The sequence below is a fragment of the Salvelinus namaycush genome, chromosome 27 (genome assembly GCF_016432855.1).
Source record: "Salvelinus namaycush isolate Seneca chromosome 27, SaNama_1.0, whole genome shotgun sequence".
In the NCBI taxonomy this organism is placed as follows: domain Eukaryota; kingdom Metazoa; phylum Chordata; class Actinopteri; order Salmoniformes; family Salmonidae; genus Salvelinus; species Salvelinus namaycush.
In genome coordinates, this window is record NC_052333.1 from 27,242,211 (window position 1) to 27,260,950 (window position 18,740).

The 18,740-nt window shown below is 43.6% G+C and overlaps 1 protein-coding gene across 1 annotated transcript; it reads right to left on the bottom strand.

Moving 5' to 3' along the window:
- Positions 1–5,540: 5,540 nt before the first annotated feature.
- Positions 5,541–16,972, bottom strand: LOC120022314 (zinc finger protein 516-like). Its single transcript, XM_038966213.1, has 4 exons — positions 15,436–16,972; positions 12,152–13,531; positions 6,274–6,338; positions 5,541–5,591 (listed from the first exon to the last, which is right to left on the bottom strand). Exons 1-4 carry the CDS (start codon positions 16,970–16,972, stop codon positions 5,541–5,543), a joined length of 3,033 nt encoding a protein of 1,010 aa, XP_038822141.1.
- Between the last annotated feature and the right edge of the window lie 1,768 nt (positions 16,973–18,740).

Sequence of the window (18,740 nt, forward strand, 5' to 3'; positions counted from 1 at the left end):
TAGATTCCAGGTTGTATCACAGCTGGCCGTGATTGGGAGTCCCATAGGGCAGTGCACAATTGGCCCAGCGTCGTTAGGGTTTAGCCGGGGTAGGCCGTCATTGTAAATAAGAATTTGATCTTAACTGACTTGCCTAGTTAAATAAAGGTAAAATGAATACATGTTTTGCTCCAGCTTCAAGCCAGGGACCTTGTCAGTTGGCACAACCTCCAGGGCACAATGGCAGGGAATGTGGTGTGACCTGTGGAAAAGGTTAGCTCCTTGCTGAATGCCATATTGAGATTTTATTGCCTATGCTTTTCTATTCTTTGAGCAAATGATTTGAATTATGTTCCTGTTTATGATTATAACTTAACATTTTAATTTGAACATGGTTTATCTTGGAACAACTTACAGTGCCTTCAGATAGGATTCACACCCCTTGACTTTTTCCACATTTTGTTGTGTTACAGCCTGAATTTAAAATGCATTACTTTTAGATTTGTGTCACTGATCTACACACAATACTCCATAATATCAATGTGGAATTATGGTTTTAGAAATGTTTACAAAATTAATAAAAGCTAAAATGTCTTGATTCAATAAGTATTTGTTATGTCAAGCCTAAATAAGTTCCAGAGTAAAAATGTGCTTAACAAGTCAGATAAGTTGCATGGACTACGTGTGAAATAATGGTGTTTCACATTATTTTTTAATTACTACCCCATCTCTGTGCCCCACACATACAACTACCCGTAGTGTCCCTCAGTCGAGCAGTGAATTTCAAGCACAGAGGTTTTCCAATGCTTCGCAAAGAAGGGCATCTATTGGTAGATGGGTAAAAAAAAAAAAAAAAAAAGCAGACATGGAATATCCCTTTGAGCATGGCAAAGGTATTAATTACACTTTAGATGGTGTATCAATACACCCAGTCACTACAAAGTTACAGGCGATCTTCCTAACTCAGTTGCAGGAGATGAAGGAAACCGCTCAGGGATTTCATCCATGGTGATTTTAAACCAATTACAGAGTTAAATGGCTGGGATAGGAGAAAACTGAGGATGGCTCAACAGCATTGTTGTTACTCCACAATGCTAACCGAAATGACAGTGGGGGAAAAAAGGAAGCATGTACAGAATACAAATATTCCAAAACATGCATCCTGTTTGCAATAAGGCACTCAAGTAATACTGAAAAAAATGTGTCAAAGAAAGTTTTTTTCCTGAATATGCTCCATAGTGTTTGGAGCAAATCCAACACAAAACATCACTGAGTACCACTCATCATATTTTCAAGCGTGATGGTGGCTGAATCAAGTAATGGGTATTCTTGTAATCGGCAAGGACTAGGGAGTTTTTTTAGGATACAAATAAAAAGAATAGAGCGAAGCACAGGTAAAGTCCTAGAGGAAAACTTGGTTCATTCTGCTTTCCAAAAGACACTGGGAGACAAATCCACTTTTCAGCAGGGTAATAACTGAAAACGCAAGGCCAAATATACACTGAAGTTAGTATAGATGAAGGCGAGGAGACATGTTAAAGAAGGATTTGTAACATGGGCCAGCATCCCTGTGGAACACTTGACACCTTGTAAAGTCCATGCCTGACAAATTGAGGCTGTTCTGAGGGCAAACGAGGGTGCAACTCAATATTAGGAAGGTGTTCCTAATGTTTTGTACACTGGTTGTATATCCATCCTCTCAGAAAATGAATGTCAAATTCCTTCCATATTGCTTTGTAACACGTTTTACTTTCTAATATAACTATATGAGCAACAATAATTGGTGTAAGAGCTTTACCAAGCACTGTTGAACAATTATGAGAGATAAATTAAGCCTATTACAAATACCTGTAATTGTATGAACTTTTCATGTTACATAATCACAACCATTTATACAACATTTTCATGTGTGTGATTGTCATGAACATAACACCTCAAAGGCTGATGAAAGGGCCTCTGGCATAAGGAAATTACCAATATCAAGCCCATGTAAATATATCAATTTTTATTTGTACTAACAGGTATTATGCAATATAAATACTTTTAAAATACAGTCTCATCATCTAAAGTCCTAAAAGTCACAGAATATCTGAGCACTGAGTGAACATTGCAAATCATCATGAAGCGTTCTGATTAACACATGTCCATCTAAGCCCCAACCTTTTCTTATTACAAACGTCTATCGTGTTACAATCTATATAATTTTGACTTCAATTCATAAAACCTTTAAAAAAAATGTTTTTAACATACGACAATTGATCAAGGTGGATAACTTATCAGATAATATTCAATAAATAACGTAGTAATATCATCAGATTGGTACTTTTTAACATGGATGGCTTTCTTTCCTTGTGCGCAGCTAAAATAACTTGAAAAAAACTGCAGAAGCCATTTCTAAGACAGATATCCAGTGATCCTGAAAAACACAAAAAACACAGCAAAAAGGAACTAAAGAACAGTGTTTTTCGAAACAGACAATCCAAGACTGACCCACAATTCTCCTAATTGAAGAGTAGTCATTTTCATGGAGTCAAACTGCACATCTACCTTCTAAAGGGACATTTTCTGTTCTCAGACCTCAAAAGTGGCCTTCTGTTCAAGTCCACAACACCATTGGTTGTGTAGATCCAGCTATACGCATGAAGCACTGCAAATCTGTAAGTTACATAGTGCTTTTCTTTTCCATGCATTTGTTTTTGGGTTCATTTTCCATTCCGTCTGGATCAGATAGCCTGGGACGTGGACTTACCTCAACAGAAGAAAACTTTCTGAGGTCTGAGAAACACAATGTTTGAAATGTTCCACATGGTCAGTGGTCCCTAGCAATGGAAGCAAGTCTTTCAATGTTGGGATATCCACTTGAGTGGATATAAAGACTTAACGAGACAGAACACACATGGTCACCAGCAGTGATATAGTGGTAAAACAAAGGGTGGGTAAATTATACAGACCAGTGGGCGATCAAGATAAGACTAACGAAATAAAGGAAGACGTGTTACATTTTTACATCTGTATTGTTTGAATTTTAATGTAGGCCTTTAGGGAAGGTAGGATATGGGGAGATATTGAAATATCTTATTTTGTACATTCTTAATTTGTATAATAAGATTAGTACAGAGTTTCTCAGGGGACCCCACAGGGTGACCCGACCCCACGTTTGGGAACCACTGTACTAACCTCTCGCTCTCTGCTTGCTTCCGCTCTCTCTGTGTCTCCTCTGCCTCCTCCTGCATGCTTTGCAGCCTGCCGCAGCCTCACCACTGTCTGCCTGACTGGTCCCACAGATAGAACAATGAGCCAGATATTTCACCTGATGTATAAATGTAAAGCATCCTGTTGGCATTTCCACTCACTAAATACCAAATATGGTGATGAGAGGAAGCCCAGTTGCCGGCAGTGGAAGGCAGTGGAAGAAGATAGAGCGAGATGGATTTTGGCTGACATTCCGCAAAAATAAATAATTGATTAAACATTTGATTTCCATACAGTTTTTTGTTTCCAAAACTAGAATCTGTAACAAAGTCTACTGCGTTTTGTAGACTTTACCCTTTCCCAAAGTTGTGTTATTTAGTAGGAGGGCAAGGGCAAATTTAGTTATTGCACACGTGTACTTCAGAGTAGGTGTTCCCTAATGGACATATGCAAATAAATGCTAGAACGCGCCAGTAGGATCAAACTAACTTGTGCTTGGCTCTGCCCACCTCCTTACTTATTATGCCCACTATCATGAATTTGCTCCCATTGGAAACTACAGGCTCTGGTATATCCTGGGTTAGTTAGAAACATCTTTACTAGTACTCTCTGTAAAGCAAATTTATGATGAGAACTTAGTAGCCTATATTTTGCCCCTGCTGTGGTCAAGAGTCATTTAACATTAGCTTCTTTCCTCATCCAGCTAGCTAGCTGGCTAACACTAGCCAGAGCCCTTTAAATCCACTTGCCGCTGGGGTAGTTTATTTCACTGGCCCTCGGTCTGTGCTGCTATTTGTGAGAGGGCAGAGTTTAGTCGTTCGCTAAAAGAAGCAGGTGCGAGAAGAACTCATATCAAGAAAATAAGCGTTCTGAGCATTGATCTACGCTGGGAACGCAATAATAAGTGGGTAAAAGTCATTTCACAAATTAAAAGCTGCGTAAATCATAATTTGGGGGGGGTGCTTACACAAGTTTATAATGGATTCTTTTTTTTGCATATCCCAACTCCTCAAGTCACTTGCAGGGAGTTGGGTCACGACCAGGGTTGCCGTTGTACAGTGCCCCTGGAGCAATTAGGGTTAAGTGCCTTGCTCAAGGGCACACCCGACACATTGTTGGCTCCAGTATTCGTATTCCTTTCGGTTACTGGCCCAACGCTCCAACCTCGAGGCTACTTGCCAGCATTTTGTGTGTTTACCCTCCACTACATCCCTGGTCAGAAGAGTCAGCATAGTTGTTGTTCATGTAAACATGGCTGGAGATGGATGGTAAGTCACAAACAGCTGCCTCATTATTGTTGCTTAAAGATGGGAGAATCTCCTTAGTGGGGTAAACCATGCCACTGTCCACCCCATGGCCATTGTTATTGATTTTGTTTGTTGGACGAAGCAGAGGTGGGGAGCGTCATGCATCAAGGTAAAACAAGAATGAATAATGAATATATGCTGCTGTTCCATCACGATGATGTCCGAGAGAAAAAATGTGTTTGTTGTTTGCAGTAATTAGTTTGTTGTAATATCACAAATGGACATGGCCGTTTTACTATTAAAGATTCCAGCTTTCAAGGTGGATGGTAACGTTGCTTGTGTGAGCTGGCTGACCTGACCAATCCAAACAGTTTCCAAATAACACAAAAAAAAGTGTCAAAAGCTAAAATAAACAGATGACTAAAACACTAACACACATTCACAGTAAACACACATACCAATCCGATTACTTCAAAATGTTCTATCAATTCTCTGGAGGGATATAATATGAAAGTTTCAGTCTTTGCTTGTCTTTTTGCTCTGACATGGATTTAAAGGGTTTGCATTAAAGGTTACATAAAACACCCTGGGGGATCCTGGTTTTCTGCCCTTTAACAACTGATTTAGAATCAGTTATCACTAACCCAGCCTGAACTCAATCACCATGAGCTAAACAACTACACCATCTCCAGGTCAGTATACTGTCACCTCATAAACATCTAAGCCCAGTGTGTGATGTAGCAGATGGTTAAGTGCATCGCTACTGCATTCCTGAGAAGTTCTGCCACTGGATGCAGAAATGCCTTGTCCTTTCTGTGTCCGAGGTATTGACGGTGCTTCTTGAGTATGTTGAGTTACAGTGTACAGGGTTGTGAGTTCACACCCCAGTTGGGGAAGAATTTCCACTCTGTCACGTCCACATGTAATGGTAGCTTTATCAGTCCGGGAGGGTTAGTTAGTTGTAGACAAAGAGTGTCCCTTGAGACAATTGGGCCCCTCAAGTGAAGAGCCACTGTTCTCCTGTAGTCATGGCTTGGTTCCTGTGAGGGACTGCAGGCCACTCATCTTGCAACAGTGCATTTTGGGAAGTCGCGTTTTCAGGGCATGTGGCATGCGGAGTTTTCATGTCCCCTTCCTAAGAGAGGTTGTGGAAGCAGAGGAGCGGCCGCTCACCTGTAGAGGACAGAGACAAGGGGCAAAATGGAGTCAGATCACAGATCCTACAAGCACGTTTGTGTTGCTGAGTGTCAGTTGTCTTTCTATGAGTGTATTTGTGTGTGTGCAAGTATACTTCTGTGTCTGAAAGTGTGTTTCTGATTGTGCAAAAATGTCAGTGTGTGAGTGTGTGTGAGTTAATCTTTCAGTGTGTGTCAGTGTGTCCTCACGTCTCACACATTACAAAGGCAACAGAAGTGGAAGAAAATAAGAGGAGAACAACAGACAGGTAGGTAGAGAGAGTCCAGGAGGGCCTGCGTGTGGTCATGATTGGCAGGATGTTGACATGCCATATGGAGACGCACGACTGTTTACCCCAAGGGGGATGTCAAGGCTTTTTTAGTTTTTGTTTCCCTGTCAGCTCCTCGTACCAAACAGAGAAAGAGGGAGACAGCAGTCTGACACAGACGCTCAAGTATCACTGCCTTTAGTGTTTCAAACACTGATTTCTCTTTTGGATTCTCAGAGCTGGGAGCAGAAAGGAGTGACGAGGGATTATTTTAAAGGTCTAAATACCTTTAGTATTTTGTTATTGACAGGATAGGGGGAATGCAGAGGGAGATATACATTGAAGGGCACACAGTAAGGCGACGGATTCTATTTCGAGCAAAACAAAACCCAAACATGGAAAGTAGCATACTTGTTTGGAGGCCTCCGTGGAGGAATGGACTTCATTTCCAAAATGTCCATTGTACTGCAGCATCGCTGTAGAAACAAGAGACAGAGCAACACTTTAGAATCCCAAGACCTTCACAACGAAGAGTTACAAGAAAAAAACTGAACCTAATAATATCACAGTAAGGTAAGGTATCTGTTGTATTTTTAGGGCAATATTCCGTTTAGATTTCAGGGTAATATTGCCTTGGCGTGACAAGCGGGAAAAAGCGATGGCTTTTCTGCTTGTTCTAGTTTTGGTCTTCAATTGATTTGTGGGATATATATATATATATATATATATATATAAATAAATAAATAAAATACACACACACAACTGTTCAAAAGTTTGGGGTCACTTAGAAATGGCCTTGTTTTTGAAAGAAAAGCTAATTTTCAGTCAATTAAAATAACATCAAATTGATCAGAAATACAGTGTTGACATTACTAATGTTGTAAATGACTATTGTAGCTGGAAACGACAGATTTCTTTAATGGAATATCTACATAGGCGTAGAGGCCCATGATCAGCAACCATCCCTCCTATGTTGAAATGGCACGTTGTGTTAACTAATCCAAGTTGATCATTTAAAAAGGCTAATTGATCATTAGAAAACCCTTTCACTGCTGAAAACTTCTGTGCTGATTAAAGAAGCAATAAAACCGTCCTTCTTTAGACTAGTTGAATATCTGGAGCATCAGCACTTGTGGGTTCGATTACAGGCTCAAAATGGACAGAAACAAAGACCTTTCTTCTGAAACTCGTCAGTTTATTCTTGTTCTGAGAAATGAAGGCTATTCCATGCGAGACATTGCCAAGAAACTGAAGTTCTGGTACAACGCTGTGTACTACTCCCTTCACAGAACAGCGCAAACTGGCTCTAACCAGAATAGAAAGAGGAGTGAGAGGCCCCGGTGCACAACTGAGCAAGAGAACAAGTACATTACAGTGTCTATTTTGAGAAACAGATGCCTCAAGTCCTCAACTGACAGCTTCATTAAATAGTACCCGCAAAACACCAGTCTCAACGAGTTCCTCTGTCCAGTGTCTGTTTTTAATTTTATTTATTTAACCTTTATTTAACTAGGCAAGTCAGTTAAGAACAAATTCTTATTTACAATGACAGCCTAGGAACAGTGGGTTAACTGCCTTGTTTAGGGGCAGAATGACAGATTTTTACTTTGTCAGTTCAGGGATTCGATCTAGCAACCTTTCGGTTACTGGGCCAACGCATAGAAGGCCAGCATCCCGTTGTCGCCTCTTTACTGTTGACGTTGAGACTGGTGTAGTTCACCGCTTTGTACCAGAACTTCAGTTTCTTGGCAATTTCTCGCATGGAATAGCCTTCATTTCTCAGAACAAGAAAAGACTGATGAGTTTCAGAAGAAAGTGCTTTGTATCTGGCCATTTTGAACCTGTAATTAAACCCACAAATGCTGATGCTCCAGATACTCAACTAGTCTAAAGGCCGGTTTTAATGCTTCTTTAAATCAGCTCAACAGTTTTCAGCTGTGCTAACAATTGCAAAAGGGTTTTCTAATGATCACTTAGCCTTTTAAAATTATAAACTTGGATTAGTTAACACAACGTGCCATTGGAACACAGGAGTGATGGTTGCTGATAATCGGCCTCTTGTACGCCTATGTAGATATTCCATAAAGAAATCAGCCGTTTCCAGCTACAATAGTCATTTACAACATTAACAATGTCTACACTGTATTTCACATAAATTTGATGTTATTTTAATGAACAAAAATGTTTTGCTTTTCTTTAAAAAAGCTAGGAAATGTCTAAGTGACCCCAAACTTTTGAACGGTAGTGTGTCTGTGTGTATATATATAGATATATCTATCACACACACACACATAACCTGTCAAAAGTTTGGACACACCTACTCATTCCAGAGTTTTTCTTTACTTTGACTATTTTCTAAACTATGAAATAACACAAGATTCTTCAAAGTAGCCACCCTCTACCTTGACAACAGCTTTGCACACTCTTGGCATTCTCTCAACCAGCTTCATTAGGTAGTCACCTGGAATGGATTTAAATGAACAGCTGTGCCCTGTTAAAAGTTAATTAATAAGTTTGAGCCAATCAGTTGTGTTGTGACATGGTAGGGGTGATTTACCAAATAGGGCTATCTTCTGTATAAGACCAAGTTCAAATTATGTCAAGAACAGCTCAAATAAGCAAAGAGAAACGACAGTCCATCATTACTTTAAGACATGAAGGTCAGTCAATGCGGAACATTTCAAGACCTTTGAAAGTTTCTTCAAGTGCATCAAGCGGTATGATAAAACTGGCTCTCATGAGGACCGTCACAGGAAAGGAAGACCCAGTTACCTCTGCTGCAGAGGATAAGTTCATTACAGTTAACTTCACCTCCGATTGCAGCACAAATAAATGCTTCATAGAGTTCAAGTAACAGACACATCTCAACATCAACTGTTCAGAGGAGACTGCATGAATCAGGCCTTCATGGTTGTATTGCTGCAAAGAAACCACTACCGAAGGACACCAATAAGAAGAAGAGACTTGCTTGGGCCAAGAAACACGAGCAATGGACATTAGACCTGTGGAAAACTGTCCTTTGGTCTGATGAGTCCAAATTTTTGATTTTTGGTTGTAACCTCTGTGTCTTTGTGAGACGCAGAGTAGGTGAATGGATGATCTCCACATGTTGGGTTCCCACGTGAAGCATGGAGGAGGAGGTGTGATTTTGTGGGGGTGCTTGGTTCGTGACACTATCAGTGATTTATGTAGAATTCAAGGCACACTTAACCAGCATGGCTACCACAGTATTCTGCAGCGATATGCCATCCCATCTGGTTTGTGCTTAGTGAGACTATAATTTGTGTTTCAACAGGACAATGACCCAACACACCAGGCTGTGCAAGGGCTACTTGACCAAGAAGGAGAGTGATGGAGTGCTGCATCAGATGACCTGGCCTCCACAATCACCCGACCTCAAACCAATTGAGATGGTTTGGATTGAGTTGGACCGCAGAGTGAAGGAAAAGCATCCAACAAGTGCTCAGCATATGTGGGAACTCCTTCAAGACTGTTGGAAAAGAATTCTAGGTTAAGCTGGTTGAGAGAATCCCAAGAGTGTGCAAAGCTGTCATAAAAGGCAAAGCGTGGCTACTTTTAAGAAACTAAAATCTAAAATATATTTTGATTTGTTAAACACTTTTTGTTACTACATGATTCCATATGTGTTATTTCATAGTTTTCACTATTATTCTACAATGTAGAAAATAGTTTAAAAAAACTCTTGAATGAGTAGGTTTTTCCAAACTTTTGACTGGTACTGTGTGCATGTGTATATATATCTATATTTTCTTCTGTCGCTCAGTAGCTCAGTTGGTAGAGCATGGTGCTTGCAAAGCCAGGATAATGGGTTTGATTAACTGGAGCACACATATGTAAAATGTATGCACTTATAACTATAACCATATATAAATAATATGCCATTTAGCAGACACTTTTATCAAAAGCAACTTAGTCAGTTATAAGTGCATACATTTTACATATCCAGGGAGTCCAGGGAATCAAACCCACTATCCTGGCTTTGCAATCACCATGCTCTACCAACTGAGCTACAGAGGACCAATGGTCACTGTACTGGTGGTCAGGCATCTCATTAGCATGCACACACACCAATTACTGTACATCCCCATAACTGACATCTGATTAATTATGTATAAACATTTTCACAGGTCAGTGTCACAGGCAAATGTGTTTGTTCAAAGTTGAGGGACTGCCATCCAAGGACAAAAGCAGACACACGGGTAGACTGACATTCACAGGCACAACACACACTTATGTTTTTTCATGTGTGTGGGTATGTGTTTGTGTGCGTGCAAATCTGTGCTTGCACCAATCCATTCAGCCTCTGCTTGCACCAAACCAATTCTGAGTTGTTACCATCAGAAGTCTGAACACAAGAATGCATAGGAAACAATGCCGACCACCACCGGACCAGCTGGATTATCTAATGAACATACTCCGTTTTGTAACAGTTTTCTAAAATCATTAACACCACTCTCTTTCCTCTATTTTTCTAGCTAGATAGTTTGCTTTGTTCATGGAGTATATGCTAGCTAGCTATCTACCATTGCAGCTGACCTGCTAAAGTATGCTAACGTTAGCTAGCCAGCTAGCTCTAATTGCAGTGTTGGATAGGTAGCTAACCTGTTCCATTGATAAATTGTTGATCTCACGCAATTTTAACTTATCCAATCTTTTTACTCACCGGCACTGTGCAGCAGGCACGTATTATGCAGAAACAGTAGCTAGCTAGTTAGCTCATTGGGTTTTTCTTTCAGATTTTTTATTGAACAGAATATAGTCAGAGTGATAGCGTGTAAAGAATAGGAGAGTGTCAAAGAGCTGTGGGTTAGATTTGAACCCATGCAGACACAGGCAGTGACGCTAACCGCTAGAACACCTAAGCCACAGAGTATTGGGCTCATTAGTACTTCCGATGTGCCATTAAGATGGGAGAGGGGTGGGCTTCATTCAGGGCAGTGGATGACAACTTTCGTACCACATCTGACAGCCCTGACACAGCCCCTGGCTGCCTGGGAAGTAACGCATATATTACTGCAAATTAAACTGCCCGGCCTCTGATGTGCCTTTGGCCGTGTCACATGTCAGATGTACTCCTCTCGCTCTTTTCCTCTCTCTATGTCTGCATATCCCTCTCACTAGGTCAATCTTTCGCTCCTTGTTGTTTCTCCCTCTCTTTCCCTGTACTTGCTCACTGCTCTTTCTCCTGCTGTCACCCCAATTGTGTCAGGTCTCTGATGTTCTGGGAGTGGAATTTACTGTGTGTGTGTGTGTGTGTGTGTAGTCTCGATGCCACCGCTTTCATTCTCCCTTTCTCTCTCTCAGACACACACACCCTTATCCTTGTCACACAGTACTGGGTGCCCACTGCCCATCTGTGTCACTGTGATCCATGCATGCACATACTGGTACACCAGCGGAGGTTGCTGAGGGGAAGACGGCTCATAATAATGGCTGGAATGGAGTGAATGTAATGCTTTTAAACACATTCATGTGTTTGATACCATTCCATTCACTCCATTCCAGCCAAAATACTCTGTTCCAGCCATTATTATGAGCCGTCCTCCCTGTCCACTGTGTGTGACACACACACACACACACACACACACACACACACACACACACACACACACACGTCGACAGCAGACAGAGAGACCTATTCCTTGACTGGTACTATCACTGGCAGAAACATGCACTGTCCTTCTGTCGGCCTTGGTAAACATGTTTCCCCCAAGCTATTAGCATTCATGCCAAAACACTCGTAGAAAAACAGAAAAGGCGGAGGACAAATAAAATGAAAAACTCATACTACAAAAGGTCACGTTATTACATGTGACTCAAAGGGCTGAAGAGGATGATGATGGTATCTACGACGACAAGCTGCAGGTTAGATCTGCTACTCTCAAAGTGACCTTAGTGTACAGTGTAGAGTACATGGTCAGTCTTGTGATTGTATCTTTCTCTTCCTCTACATGCTGAATTATGTAGGGCTGTGGTGAACAATTAAAAAAATTGAAAATCAATGCCATTGTCATTAATGGCATTGGGGCCGCAGGTAGCCTAGTGGTTAGAGCGTATGGCCAGTAACGGAAAGGTTTCTAGATCAAATCCCTAAGCTGACAAGGTAAAAATCTGTCGTTCTGCCCCTGAACAAGGCATTTAACCCACTGTGCTGTCATTGTAAATAAGAATTTGTTCTTACTTGTTCTTACTTGTTCTGACTTGCCTAGTTAAATAAAGGTAAAAAAAGAAAAAAAAGGACTACATTACCCAACTCAATCCCCCTTACCTTGTTGGTCAAGCCTGGGATCTACAAAGCCCCAGTGCTGGTAGAGAGCTGCCAGGTCGTGGGGGTTGTAGTTCTTCAACAGACCCAGGATGTCCATGTCCATCGGGGTGTCTCTGCTGTCCCCAACAGTTGACTCCCTCTTCCCGTGGACGAAGACAGTGGTGGGTGCCAGGTGCCCACTGCTGCCCTGCGCCCCACACATGTTTGTGACTGACCAAAGGTCTTGACCTTTCAGGGCTGCAGGGGGATCCTGTGGATGGCTGTGTGGTTGTGGACGGGGCTGGGGGTGTAGGTAAGTTCTGTCTGGGGTAAGATGGGATGTGTGGTCGGCCCTGCCATGGTTCCTGGCGAGAATAAAGCCGAGGCCCTCTTGCGGAAGCAGGCTTCCCTCAGCAGCCTCCCGATGATGGCTTCCAGATTTGGATCTGCTTGTCGAATGCTGGGAGAAGCCTCGGATGCTGGTTGAGGCGGCAGTGGCGGTGGCGGCAGGAACTTTAGGGTGGGCTTCTGTTTTAGATCGGGCACTCTTATTTGCCACCACCCCCGTATGGTTTGGGAGGCTTGACGACTTCTTCTTTTGAGGTAGGAGCGACTTCCCACCACCAGGGGGTGACCTTGTACGCGACCCTGACACCATGGCCTGGCTGGTGTTGGACTGGGCAGTAGTAGTTGTAGTGCTTGTGTGAGTCTTTGGCCTCTTGGTGCCTCCACCTGAAGGTTGCATGGCAGTGGAACCTGGGGCTTTGGTGCGCTGGGACCGGGGCACTGGGAGCACTGGGCAGTCTTTTCCTTCCAGGAAAGGTGGGGGCCCCGTGCGTCGTCCAGCAGCCTTGGAGCCCTTGAAACAGGTGACGTAGGGGGCCCACTTGGGGGCCAGGGAGCTGCTACTATCCACCCTGTGGGCCACACGCTGGTGGATCCACAGCACCTCCAGGTAATGAGTGGTGTGGGTGCAGAACGGACACTGGTGTCTGACTAGCTTACCCTCAGACAGCGCTGCCACAGGGTTTGCACCACTATCCTCCTGCTGGCCCTCGGGCGGGGCAGACAGGTTGAGAAGGCTGGCATTGATGATAGCATCCTGAGATGATTGCCCTTTGACCTTTAGGCTCCTCGACTTTTCAGACTGCCTGCTCGATGCCGCCCTCTCCTGGCCAGGAGGATTCCAGTAGGGCTGGCTGAGCAGTGTGCTCTTCAGCCGGAGATATTCCATGTAACCTGAGACTTTGGGAGTGCCGTGGCTCGGTTCTTCCATAACAGCTTCCAGTATGTGATGACGTGCATCCCTGATGTGCTTGTGCAGCTTGTGCATGTGGAACGTGAGACAAGAGGGGTCGCTGGTGTGGAAGTCACAGTGCTCACAGAAGTATGGCTTGGTATCTGTGGATAGCAGAGTACAGGTAGACTAAGCTCACATTGAAAAACAGACATTTTAAGAAAATGAGCTTCAGCAAGGTGTGAAGATTTAATAAGCGGTAACATGCTTTTAGAAACATGTGGATGAGAGAGGAGGACATTGTAATGCTACTTTTCATCAGTCCTTTTTTAGTCATTCACCCTAACAACTCAACTATTTTCAATACATGCTAAATTCAACCGCGTTCACGTCCAACTTAACTTTTACCGTGAATGAAGCCTTCATGAACCCTTAAGTATATTCCAGAAAACATTCAAACAAATGTCAAGCTATATGAATGGTACAGAAAGGTTTATGCCTCACAGTACCAGATGTAAGGGCCTTTCATATTCCTTTTTGTAGGATGAAGGGTGGAATGGGCAATCCATGCCACACGATGGCGCCATAAAGCCATATCATTTGCAGTGGCACCCTAAAGGCAACTGTTGAACACCCATTTGACCTGTATGAGTACTGCTCCATGACAACTGAACACCAGCTTTTAACTGGAAAACAGAACTAAGACATCCACTTCCATACTACTTCAAAATGTCAGAAAAGTTCTACATAATAATAAATATATCCATCACATTTTGCTTGTCAATGACATGAGTGTAATTTCAAACATTACAAGACTTACAAACTTGAGTTGCTCGGTATGGGCATATTTACCATGTAAGCATGTTTATTAGATTTTGTTCACCTTTATTTAACCAGGTAGGCCAGTTGAGAACAAGTTCTCATTTACAACTGCGACCTGGCCAAGATAAAGCATAGCAGTGCGACAAAATCACATTACACATGGGATAAAAAAAACAGTTACACATGGGATAAACAAACGTACAGTCAATAACACAATAGAAAAGGTCTATGTACAGTGTGTGCAAATGTAATAAGATTAGGGTGGTAAGGCAATAAATAGGCCATAGAGGCGAAATAATTATAATTTAGCATTAACAGGAGTGATAGATGTGCAAGTAGAGATACTGGGGTGCAAAAGAGCAAAAATAAATAACAATATGGTGATGAGGTAGTTGGGTGTGCTATTTACAGATGGGCTGTGTACAGGTACAGTGATCGGTAAGCTGCTCTGACAGCTGATGCTTAAAGTTGGAGAGGGAGATATAAGTCTCCAGCTTCAGTGATTTTTGCAATTCGTTCCAGTCATTGGCAGCAGAGAACTGGAAGGAAAGGCGGCCAAATGTGTTGGCTTTGGGGATGACCAGTGAAATATTGTAATGTCTACATTTTGGGGGGGATTATTTCATTATTATTGCTGTGAGAGTAATAGATAGTCCTGTTTTTTCACTTTTTTACCTTTTTTGTGATATCCAATTGGTAGTTACAGTATTGTCCCATCGCCGCAACTCCCGTACAGACTCGGGAGAGGCGAAGGTCAAGAGTCATGCGTCCTCTGAAACATGACCCCGCCAAGCCGCACTGCTTCTTGACCCGGAAGCCAGACGCACCAATGTGTTGGAGGAAACACCTTACAGCTGGCGACCGAAGTCAGCGTGCATGCGCCATGCCCGCCACAAGGAGTCGCGAGAGCACGATGGGACAAGGACATCCCGGCCAGCCAAACCCTCCCCTAACCCAGACAATGCTGGGCCAATTGTGCGCCACCTGATGGGTCTCCCGGTCACGGCTGGCTGCGACACAACCTGTGATCAAACCCCTTGTCTGTAGTGACGCCTCTAGCACTGAGTGATGCAGTGCCTTAGACTGCTGCGCCATTTGGGTGGCAAGAAAAATGCTCCTTTTGAGGAATACTTTTTTCAGAATCAGGATTTTAAGTGTGAATACAACCAAGATGCCTTTTGTCATGTAATTTCACAAAAATCTAATTATTGTTGCTAATCTAGGTGATAGTGTGGTTTTGTCTTACCTTCATAGGTTGGGTCCCTGATATTATTCCTCTTTATGGAAGAGGCAGACAGAGAATTTTCTTGTCTTGGTGTGCTGGGCTGACTGGAAGAGTTTGATTTGGTGGCTTGCTTGCTGGATTGATGACCATATTTCACCTTTTTCTGCAATATTCCAAATGTCTCTGGGCTGAGCCCATTCAACAAGGTGCGGCTATTTCTACTGTCACCCTGCTGGTGGGAGATCCCACCGCAGCCACCATTAACGACAACATCCTGGGATCCTTTCTTCTTCTTGCTTTGGGAGGAGTCCAGCTGCCTCTTCCGCTTCTCCTGTTTCAGCGGCACAAACTCGCCCTTCTCCTGGTCAAACGCCACGTCGGCATCCGCCAGCCTCTCCTCCCAGCCTAGACTTTTATCTATCACCTCAACCACATGCCCCCGGGTGACCAACTGCCAGGCCTGGTAACTGCATACCGGGTCCAGCTCGGGGATCCGTCTACCAAGACTCCCCTCCATAGCTGCCTCTCCAGCCCCAGCTGCCCTGAGGTTAAGGCATTCCAGGAAGCGACTCTTGGCGGCGGGTGATGACGAGCCGTTGTCGGGGTCTTGCTGCAGCGGCTTGTTGGGGGTATGGCTCTGCTTGTGGACCCTCTCATGCAGCCGGAGGGTCTTGCGGTCGTAAAAGAAGTTGCCGCAGCCGGCACACAGCTCGTAGAGACAGTCATCGTTCACCAGGGACGCCGGCTCCCGAGGGACCCCGTTGAGGGTGGTTGGGGACTCGCCGCTGTCTCCACCCCCACTCCGCAGCTGGCTTTTGGCCCGATGAATCCGCATGTGGCTCTGGAGGAACCAGGCCTGGCGGAAGCGCCGGCCGCAGATGCGGCAGCCATGGTCTAGGGAGCCGCGATGCTTCTTCATGTGGGCCTTGAGGAGCAGGGCCTGGGGGAAGACTTGGCTGCAAGACCCGCAGGGGAAGGAGCCAGCACTGGCCTCCTCGTCCCCTTCGTCCACCCAGTTGGTCCCTCCCGGAAATGAGTTGCCCTCAGCCGTGGTTTGTGACTTGTCCTCCTTGCCGCCATCCTGGATGACTACGTCATCATTTTTCTTCTTGGAGCTTTTCTTTTTTGTCTTGCCATTGACTTTGTGCTTCTTGGCCGAGGTGCCTTTGGCAAGGTTGTTGTCGGGACTAACCAGTTGCTGGGGTTCTCTCTGTGTTTGTCCTTGCTCCACATCCTCCTCCTCCACTTCCCCCTCCCTTTTCTTGCCCTCTTCTTCTTTCTTGCCCAGGCTTCGGCTGAACAGGCCCAGCTTGTGGCTGCGGATGTGGACTTTCAGGCTGCCCTTCTGGGCCGCCCGGTGTTCGCAGTAAGGACACTTGTACGGCTTCTCTCCAGTGTGCCTGCGCATGTGCTGGGACAGCGAACTAAGGAGAGGGAAGCTCCGTCCGCAGAGGCCGCAGGTGTGGCCAGAGGCTGTCGCATTGTCCCCCTCCTGGTCACTCTTGAAAGCGTCGGCCTTGCTTTGGGCCGCCCGCTCCTGCTTCGACAACACCTCCATGGGCTGTGGCAGCTCAAGTGTCTGTTGATCCCTGATGAAGAAAACTGACCTGTGCGCTCCAAAGTCATAAGGTTCTCATAGTGATTGTGATGAGGGATAGGTCTGTAGATGTTGCTTTACTTATGTTGTTGGAGGGATTTTCTTTAGCAATCATTAAGACTGGAGAGATTCTCATTAAATACACCTAAAAAACAAGAAAAAACTATTAGGCCATATTATAAATCTAATAATAGGTTTTATTATAACCACGCAACTAATACAATAACTGACATCTGGTAGGCTATATATTCAACCCAGAAACAGGCACAGACAGGGACAGAGAGAACACTGACTGGTTGCATCACTGCCTGGTATGGCAACTGCTCGGCCTCCGACTGCAAGGCACTACATAGTGCGTATGGCCCAGTACATCACTTGGGCCAAGCTTCCTGCCATCCAGGACCTCTATACCAGGCGGTGTCAAAAGAAGGCCCTAAAAATTGTCAGTCATGGACTGTTCTCTCTGCTACCACACGGCAAGTGGTACCAGAGCATCTAAGTCCAAAAGGCTTCTAAACAGCTTCTACCCCCAAGCCATAAGACTTCTGAACAGCTAATCAAATGGCTATCCAGACTATTTGCATTGCCCCCCCCCCCCCTTTTAAGCTGCTGCTACTCTCTGTTTATTATCTATGCATAGTCACTTTAACTCTACCTACATGTACATATTACCTCAATTACCCCGACTAACCTGGGTCCCCACGCATTGACTATGTACCGGTACCTGCTGCTCTTTAATTATTTGTTACTTTAAATTCACTTTAATTTCATACTTAACACATATTTTTCTTAAAAATCACATTGTTGGTTAAGGGCTTGTAAGTATGCATTTCACTGTAAGGTTGTATTCGGCGCATGTGACAAATAAAATTTGATTTGACAGTCACCAGGAGGTCAAACAGAGGGGAAATGCTATCATGCTGCAGTCATCAACAACAAAACAACGCTATGACCATAAAAAGAGCATCAACAACTTTGTCTGAAGAACAAGCCTCTATACAATGATGGTTGCTAATAAATAGAAAATACACATCCCATTCCCTGGTATATTTAAAATGATCTCAACCACACCTTAAGTTTGCATTCATTTGAAAGAGCTTCTCGCACTGGGCCCAAGTGTAAAGAGTTTACATGGGACTACTATTACTAACAATCATAATTTCCACATATAGTCGGTTTTTGAAAGGGTATGTTTCACTGTCACAACGTAAGAGAGTATTACGTCTGTGCGTATTTAAGTTTTATAAATGTAATTGCGTGTGTTAGAAAGAGAGGAGAGGGAGAGAATTTGCATCACACTTACTTTTGAATGGCTATTGTCCACAACAGGATGATTGATGGTTGTCCTTAAAGGAAGCTTATACTGAAAGTGTGTATGTGTGTGCGTGTGAGTGTCCTCTGTTCCCCATGCCTTAATTGCATGTGTGGACTGAAGCATGAAGAGGTGCATTCAGTCCTGACCAGTCAGGATGAGGCCTCAGGGCCAGTCCACTCCAAACCCCATCAATACACCATTATCAACAAACTACATTTATTTATCTCACAGACAAACAAACAGGCTGAGACAGTCACACACGTGCAGACAGACACACACACTCACAATACTAACAGTGAACGCCAAGGTCACATTGAGTGGTTATTAATATGAAGGGAAATGTAATGTCATACACAAACAGTAGTTAACCTCACTCGTACAAGAGACACTGAGAAACGCACAGATAAAATAATT

Excerpts from the sequence above, each read along its gene's own strand:
- LOC120022314 (XM_038966213.1), bottom strand. The coding sequence starts at position 16,972 with ATGGAGGTGTTGTCGAAGCAGGAGCGGGCGGCCCAAAGCAAGGCCGAC. Across the intron at positions 6,339-12,151 it reads TCCCAGGCTTGACCAACAAG|CGATGCTGCAGTACAATGGA; the intron begins GTAAGGGGGATT and ends TTGTTTCTACAG. Across the intron at positions 5,592-6,273 it reads CCACGGAGGCCTCCAAACAA|GTGAGCGGCCGCTCCTCTGC; the intron begins GTATGCTACTTT and ends TGTCCTCTACAG.